General features: G+C 36.2%; 1 protein-coding gene across 1 annotated transcript; it reads left to right on the top strand.

Annotated features, from left to right (window-relative positions):
* The first annotated feature begins 6,967 nt into the window (after positions 1–6,967).
* Positions 6,968–7,891, top strand: LOC102476037 (olfactory receptor 1052-like). Its single transcript, XM_006165879.1, has one exon. It carries the CDS (start codon positions 6,968–6,970, stop codon positions 7,889–7,891), a length of 924 nt encoding a protein of 307 aa, XP_006165941.1.
* Positions 7,892–9,441: the final 1,550 nt, after the last annotated feature.

Genomic DNA, 9,441 nt, shown 5'->3' with positions numbered 1-9,441 from the left:
TACTCTATTATAGGTTTTCTGAGGGCAGTAACAAGGTCTTATTATACATGGTGAATTACACACATACACATATAATAGATGGATATTTAAATAGCAATGTAATGAACATTTTTGCATAATTTATTTTCATTTATTTTGAGTTATATCTTTGGAGGTATATTCCTGCTAATGGAATTTCTAGTCAAAAAGCAGCTCCACATTGCCATAGTATGTTCCAGAAATGTACATTGCCACCAGCAATTTACATTGAAACCTGTTTCCTAATAGTAGTCTTAAATACATACATACCTACCAAGTTGGGGGAAACTTTGTGTTTTAATTTCTGTTTTGCTAAGCTCACATGTTTTGTTATGTGACTACATACTCAGTGTGTTCCCTATGGTAAATCCTATCCATTCTATTTTAGCAAGAGAACATGTCAAGTGAGCTTCATACATGGATCTCATGTACTTTATTATCTCTTTATATGTTTTAACTAGAGTGTTTAAAAGTTCTATTCACTACATATATTTCCACTTCGAGTTATTTCCTTTTTATTAATCTTTATTTTATTATAATAAGACAGGCAAAAGAGTTTTATTCATGTATTTTAACACATCATCCTGGTTCTGAACATCATTCTGGCTTTGATGTTATCTCATTTTTTTTCAATGGACAGAACAGCTAGATTAAAAAATGCTCTTCTGTTTTTTTTCTAGTTTCAGAGCTTACATTTTTATGTTTTACTTCTTGATCCATTTGGAATTTATTGAAGCATACAATGTGAGCTGCATATCCAATGTCACTTGTCTTCCTACTAACATAATTTTCCCAGCAGCATTTATTTGTTCGTGCTTCCTTTACATATGTGTGTGTGTATTTGTGTGTGTGTGTGTGTTCTAGTCCACCAAAGAAGTTATTATAAGAGTTTATTTCTTTTTCTTTAAAAAGTATCTATTTCCCTGATCAATCTTTATTTTTAACCCAATGGCAAGCAGTCTTTTTACGTGTATAGCTTTGTAATAAAGTTTAAAAACTGAGACACTATCTAAAGTAATATCTTTTGGTCTTCATATTCATCTAGGTAAATGTTCCTATAAATTTTCTAAGGCTTGTAAACTATTCTGTCCAAATTTTAATTGACATTACATTTAATTTAATCTATGCATTAATTTAAGTGTCACCTTTCTTCTATTTTAGCTTTGCCAGTCAGGACTAAGGTGTCTCTTTCAATTTATTCACTTTATTTCTCCAATTATAATTATATTGTTTTCTTTGAATGCATTTCATTCGTCATTGTTAAATTTTTCAAAATACATCTAATTGGTGATCTCATCCAGTGTTTACCAGGATTCTCTGCTATAGGTCAGTAGAAGGATTTAGATGCAGTCAAAGGTGATCGATCTATAATGGATATTTCCCCCCTCCCCCCAATATTTAACATGATTTTTTGGTAACAGCTTCATTGAGATACAATTTTCATACCTTACAATTCATGCATCTAAAGTGTACAATTTAATAGATTTTTAACTCATTTAGAGTTGTGCAACATCACCACAATCAGTTTTAAAACATTTCATCACAGAAAAGAATCCCATACCTCCCATTTCTGCACTGCTCAAGACCCTGGCAAGCACTAGTCTACTTAATCTGTTATACTTTCTGTCTCTATAGATGTGCCTATTTCTGTACATTCCATATATATTGAATCACACGATAAAAATGAACTTTTGGGACCAGCAGTTGGTGTAATGGCTATGTTGCTGGACTCCCATGTAGTTGACTGCAGTTCAAGTCCCAGACTCAGTGGCTCAAACTCATGCCAGCACACCACCTCCCAGCCCCTATATATATATATATATATAATTTATACACACACACACATATATATATGTATTTGCTTTTTTGTTTTTTTATTTATGTTTAATCACTGTACATCTTTACAGTGTAAAACATGGTTTTCCCCAGCATGAATATGGTGCATATTAGTCAACTCAAAGACATTGCTGTATACATTATTGTCACCAGAAAACTTTTCATTTTTGTGTTTATGAAATGTTTTATTTTTCCCTGATCTCCTCCCTCCCACCCCATATTACTCACTTCCTATTTTTTAAAAGAATTATTTTATTTAACTTTTTTAAAATTTAAATTTGTCCAGAGAGGGACAGAGCAACAGAGAGAGAGAGAGAGAAAGAGAAAGAGAGAATGAGAAAGCAAGCTGCCAGGTCCAGGACTCAAACCATGGTCAGTCATATGGGAGTCCAGTGCCCTTAACCACCATGCCACCTTCCAGTCCCCCCCCCAACTCTCTATTGTCCTCCTTCTATACTGCCTCTAGTATCTACACTTGGCCTCCTTGCTAATCTTTCAGTTTCTGGTATAGAGAGCAGACATTCAGTATTTAAAAAAAATTTTCCCCAGCATGAATACACTGTATATGAGTCCAGTAAAAAATATTACCTTTCACATCATCATCAACACATAATTTTCCATTTTCGTGTCTGTTAAAGGTTTTTCTTCTTTTTCCTCTTTGACTCCCTCGCTCCCACCCCACCCCCTGACATTTTCAACCCCTGTGATTTCCCAGCCACCTCCCACACTGTCTTTAGTATCCACAGTTGATTTCCATGTTTTCATAACTTAATATCTTTCAGTTTCTGCCATAGAGAGTGCAGACATTCAGTGAGTATTGAGTGGGGACATATAGTGCCCATCTTTCATAGTCTCGTTTGTTTTGCTTAGCATTAAATTTTCCATATTTGTCCACGTCCTATCACGTGTCAGGGTGTCATTGTTTTTTTTTATGGCTGAATATTATTTCATAGACTATATGATCCACACTGTTTTCAGTCCATTCATCTGTTCTTGGACATTTGGGTTGATTCTATGTCTTTTTAAAACCTAATCTGCAGAACAGCCAGTGAGGTAATATTGCTTCCAATTTGTGTAAGCAAATGGATGGCAGAGAGGTTGAGCAATTTGCCCAACCATATTGTTAGGATGTGTCTGGCTCCTATACCCAGATCTTTGATGTTCTTTCTGTCTTAAGGTAGCTGGAGAATTTGGAAAGTATCCCTCTCATGCTCTTGCCTCAGGGATTTTTATGAAACCAATCATCAATACGACATTTTTGATACTGTGAGGGTTGAAAGATTAGAGAAGGGTGAAGTGATTTGTATAGCATAGACTCATGGAATCACAGCAATTCATTCTTCCAGCTTCCCTCAATCAGATATTGAGAATGATCAGTGATTCATGTACAGTTTCATTCATAGAGCCATGGGAAATTAGAGCTCAAAACTAGAAGAACCTCAGAGACCATCTGGTCTAACTGCTCCATTTTATTGATGAAGAAACTAGGACCCAGAAAGAGCTAGCAATTTGCTTGAGATCATATAGCTCAAATATAATGATAGAAAAAGAGTTTCCATCTGTTATTATTCATTCTTCTAATGAATGTGCCAAAGGTGAAAGTTTCCTCCAGAATAACTTCAGAAAAACATAATGAGAAAGTAAGACAGTGTTATGAAAAAGTCACTGTAGTGGGTCAGTACACTTGGATTCCCACATCAGTTCAAATCTTTAGGACACCTGACTTCTCTGTTCTGTTTCTCTACCTGGGAATGGATGAGTTGGAACAGATGATCTTTTAGAAAGCCTGCACTTATGAAACACTCAAGACATTTTATTAAATAGGTAGAGAAGTGAAGCTTTACATAAATTCTAAATGTTAGGCTATTCTTGGGAGGTTTATAATAATACATAGTTGAGAAACTGAAAAAAGGGAGTAGGCATTTTTTTTTTTTTAAAGAACAAGTACTATAATTGAAATGCCTTTAGGGACAAGCACATGAATACATTTAGAAAAATACAAAAGGTCACTTCTTCAGAAAATAGAAGTTTCTGATTATTTCCAAGTAAATATCCAAGACACAGTGACCAAGATAATAATAAACCTGTTCTGGTTAATATCATGACACTAGTTAATGCAGCAGCGTGTGTGGATGGGAATATCAAACCATTTACTTCATAAAATCTTAATTTTGTATGTTTATTTCCTTTGGGATGAAAAATCAACTCAATCTTATTTTAAATAAAAAAGTTAATACTGTAATTTGGAGACTAATAGAGAATCATTTACTCATTCAAGTAATATTTACTGAATATTTACAATGCATATAGACAGAATTAACCTAAATGGGAAATTTCAGATATGATACAAGAATATGAAACTAACATTGAAAACCTGCCTTTCTCATGATGCAAGCTATGTGAACAGATTAGAGGTGTTTGTTTAAACCTTCATAGCCTGAAACTTTCAGAGGGGAGAGGCAGAACAGATGATGATGTGTGTAGGGGGTGAGTGGGAGGGCAAAGAGTACAGCTCTGTAAGCAGAAGCTGGAGCAGGCAGCAGAAAATGATCATATTGATATATTCTGACTTCTTCTCCCACCTTTCATGATGGAATAATAATAGAGATCTGTTCCGTGTGTATTGTATCACCCTTCAGAGTTTATGGAGTGCTTTCACATTCATTATCTTATTTGATCCTCATGCCAACCCTAAAAGAAGGCATAACAGGTATTGTTTTTTCCAGTTTTAAAATGAAAAAATATGAGGTTCAAAAAGGTTATGTGATTTTTCCATAGCTGAACGACAATAGAAATTAGTGTCAAGACTAGAACTCTTCTCTTTGTCTCTGAAATCAGTTCTCTTTCTGCTACCTCCATTCAGCCCAATATTTTCTCCTCCAGTCTTCCCATGTGGAAGTTAAAATTTCTGAGTGTTCTCTTAGACATGTTGCTGTGCACAGCATCAGGGGTTAACCTCTATAGTTTGGGAAGAACACAAGGGAGTGAAGTACTACAAGCAAAAGACCCTTCTTTTATCTGTTTTGGGCAAGCTGTGTGTGTATGTCTGAGGGATAGTTAAGGAATGAAGCATGGAGATTATACTTAAATTTCTCTAAGATTCACTTCTATAAATCTAAATTGATAACAATGTATGTACACAAACCACATCTTTCCTTCTATTTGGTAGAATAGTAGAGAAGAAATGTAATAAATACATAAATGAGAGTGGTCACGAGGGAATGGAAAAAGTAGAATTCAGTGAGCACCTAATATGTAGCAAGTGCTTTACTTACAATATTTCATTTTCATTCTGTCTTCAGAATTGCCCCATGGTGTAAGTCCTACCAATGTCTCTTTCACAGATTAGTGAATTGAAGCTTAGTTAGGTTTATTTCTAGGTCATGGAGCCTGTGATCACCTGAGCTAGGATTCAAATATGTCCATCAAACTCCAGATTTAAAGATCCTAACTACTACAGCCAGAAAAGAACCAGGCCAGGGAATTTTAAACCATGGTCACCGTGTGAGATCCAGCTTCTGCATGAGCAGGGCATTACCACTGCACCATGGAGCCTATTCATGACTTTCTTTTTAAAAAAGGTTGAGAGAGTTTGCAGAGGTTCACTTGTCCAGATCTAGCCACATACAGAGATGCCTTCCAGATACCACTCACTGATGTCCAGTGAGCCATAGGACTCTGTGTTAAATTCTATAAATGGAGATAGATTTGCATGGGCTCAACCCTCTCTGTGTGTGGTTCTTCACCCCAGGACAAGGCCCAGGCATTTATGTGAGGTGGCAATCATTAGAGATAGCCTGTGCCCAGATAGAGAGACAGAACCCATACACTTAGCCTCAGTGCTTCTTGACTCCACCCATTGTGTGATCTGGTCCTTTTCTTGTACATATATATTCAGTACATTTTTGTGGAATTCACAGCCTGTTTTTCTGCCTTACCTTTACCCTAAGCATGGTGAAAGAATCACTCAGGTGATGATCACTCAGGCTTTGCGTGATTCCTAAAGTGCTTAGTCCTTCTTTGGTTGCTGTTTCACAGGATCTAAGTGATACCTTTAAACTTGAGCCTAGTTTCTTATAACCATTTACGGGCATTATGATTTCTGCAATAATGTACTACTGAAGAAATCATCAAAATCCTGGAAAACCCTATACTGGTCAAGCAGAACAGTAAGTATTGGTGACTTTTGTTTCCAAACTAATGTCATAAATACAGAAGGAGAAGTGGGACTTATGAGAGGAAAGGAATCGAGGTGAAAAGAAAGAAACAAAACACTTAAGGGACACAAAAATGGAAAACTATCTGCTGATGATAATGTGTATGATAATATCTTTAGCCGGACTAATATACTGTGTATTGATGCTGTGAAAATTCATTTTGCATGCAGTAATGATGATATACAGTGATTTAATGTATAAAACATTTTTAAAAAAGAAGAAAAGCACCTGGAAAAGGAGTAATAGTCACTGAATAATTTTGTTTAATTAAAATAAAAGGAGATTGAGATGGAATTCCTAGAATCATTTTCTTCAAGAGTTCACAGCCTTCTTTCAGTAAAGAGAATCTCTTGATGATATTTGTTTCTTTCTCCCTCACTTATTGATTCCTTCAACAAATATTCAGTGCCTTTTGCATTTGAGCTCTTTAATTTCCTCTCTGTGTTCCATTTACCTTCTAAATTTTCTTTACCTTCTTTATGTCCTTTTTGTTTCAGCCATTACATCTTTAACATTATTCCTTGGACATGGTGATACTATTTGGGAAGAGGTTTAAACTGAGAATATTGTCTCCCTCACTTATTGATTCCTTCAACAAATATTCAGTGCCTTTTGCATTTGAGCTCTTTAATTTCCTCTCTGTGTTCCATTTACCTTCTAAATTTTCTTTACCTTCTTTATGTCCTTTTTGTTTCAGCCATTACATCTTTAACATTATTCCTTGGACATGGTGATACTATTTGGGAAGGGGTTTAAACTGAGAATATTGATGGGGGAGGGATTGGAGATTTTCATGGATTTATATTTTTACCAACATCCAGTTTTCTTTTCTTTCCTCACTTAAAGCATGTCTAAAGAGTTTTTAACAAGTTAAGAATATTTTTCAACTTACTTTAATGGAAAATTCATCTACAGTGACTGACTTCATCCTTCTTGGCATGACAGATAACCCTAAGCTTGAGGTCCTGCTATTTGGAATTTTCTTTATGGTTTATGTTGTCACTGTGTTGGGAAACCTAGGCCTGGTGGTCCTAATCAGAGTCAGTCCTCGCCTCCATACTCCTATGTACTTTTTTCTCTCTAATCTGTCCTTACTTGATGTCTGCTTCTCTTCCATTACAACCCCAAAAACTTTAGCAAATTTGTTATCTAAGCTGCATGATGTTTCTTTTCTTGAATGCATAACTCAAATGGGCTTGTTCATAATCTTTGCCTCTGCCGAATGCAATTTTTTGGCTTCCATGGCCTATGACCGTTATACTGCCATCTGTCACCCACTGCTCTACCACATTACCATGTCGAGAGTCCGTTGCTTTCTCTTGGTAGTAGGATGCTACTTTGGTGGGTTAGTTAACATGGTTGCTGTGACAACTTCCATAACACAACTATCATTCTGTCAACCATATGTCCTCTCCCACTTCTTTTGTGACATCCCACCACTACTCGCACTGGCTTGCTCAGACCCCTGGGTCACTCAGCTTTTGATTGTTGGTTGTGGTGGATTCACCCTGGTCACCTCTATTGTGGTGATCCTTATCTCCTACATGTTCATCCTAATGACTATCCTGGGAATTCCTTCAGTTTCCGGAAAACAGAAAGCCTTCTCTACCTGTGCTTCCCACTTAACTGCTGTTGGCCTGTACTATGGAACAACTATGTACACTTACTTGCAGCCCTCTGGACATGGATCCCAAGCAGGAAATCAGACTATCTCAGTATTTTATACAATGGTGATTCCCATGTTAAATCCTCTCATCTATAGTTTGAGAAACCAAGAAGTGAAATTTGCTCTACAGAAAATATTGAAGCACAGTCCCTAATCTTCCACTGTGAATCTCAAAAAATTAATGTTTTATGAAATCTTGCTCACAGTTTTATTCACAGTGTTTTCTTTGCCTGAAAATGAAGCCTTGTTAAGAATAATTGAATTGTTCTGCCTAAGTGTTTAGAAGTAGCTGTTTAGGTAAAGAGCAAGGTTAGGGGAAATTATGTTGATGAAATAATGTATACTTTATAAAATAATTGACTAATAAGAAATATGTAAGAGGGACATATGTAAATATGTGGATGTTAATATGTCAATCTGAGTGGTTATGACTAAATCCAACATAACAGAAAGAGTTATTTTTTAAAAAAAGCAGTGCAATTTGACCGTTACACATAGATGGTAATGAATGTAAATATATTTGCAATATCCATGTGCTTATACTAAGAAATTGGTTAGTGTTCCATAGACTGGATTAATTTCAGTCCATATCTCTCATAATATTTTGTAAAAATCCTAGATGTATGTCTTCAAAATGCTATACCACCACTGCTACTGTGGGGCTGTAAAATGAAAGCATCTACATGGATAATCACGTGTAATAATTGAGATCTACAGGACTAAATCAACAGGGTGATACTGAGTTAAATAGATTGGGTTCATAAATTACAGTTTTAGGATCCTTTGTAAAGGACAATAGGTTTTTTGGTTACTGGAAACTCCAGGCCTGAACTGCAACTATGATTTTTTTATATGGAAATTCTGAGTGGACCTGGGCCAAATCTCTTACTATTGCTTTTTTTTTTTTAGGTTTTGTTTTGCTATAGGGCGCGTGCGCTCACCAGACAGACAGAGAGAGACAGAGAGACAGAAATCAACCCCTGGGGGAGATGGTCATGCCGCAATCCCTTCTCCTCCATTCTCCTCTCGCGATCTTGGGCACGCACACACACATGCCTGGCATGAATTTTCAGCCACCGGGTCTGGGACACAAACCACGGTCAACTACGTGGGAGTCCAGTGACATAGCCATTACGCTAACTGCTGGTCCCCAAATCTTTTACTATTCTTAAATATGCTTCCAATAGGAAATGCAAGTGTAAGCACAATTCCCCTTAATTCATTAGCTCATGGTTAGTCCTCAACTATCTTGTCTGAATATTTTGAACAAGTGATCCATAAAACCATAAAATCCGATTACTCCAGGTTATTAATATTTTGTTTTTATAGATGAGAAAACTAAGGCTTAAAGAAGAGTATGTGATCAAAATCACACTAGTTGAGGAGAAATAGTCAAGCTGACTTCAGCTGCAAGACAAAAGAGAAAGCAGTATTTATCTATCTACCAAGTTTGGGTCAGGCACAATCTTTGGATCTGAAGAATACTTTTTCTTCTGCCTTTTATTCTAGAAACTGTGTAGCCAGAGTAGCTATCTTCCAAGAACTCCTAAACACTAGTTGTGAGGAAGAGAGTGTGGTTTACTTGGTATCCATGTGAAAACCAATTCCCTTAGAACACTAGACTCTTCTATCCAGCTGCCAGCTAAAACTTCCACTTGGTAATTTCTCAAGTATTTCAAACAATGTTTCGAAAACTGAGCCCCC

This window comes from Tupaia chinensis, unplaced genomic scaffold (assembly GCF_000334495.1).
Source record: "Tupaia chinensis unplaced genomic scaffold, TupChi_1.0 Scaffold144058_2, whole genome shotgun sequence".
NCBI lineage: Eukaryota > Metazoa > Chordata > Mammalia > Scandentia > Tupaiidae > Tupaia > Tupaia belangeri.
The sequence above is the reverse complement of the archived record's forward strand: the minus strand, read 5'-3'. Positions and strand labels throughout refer to the sequence as shown.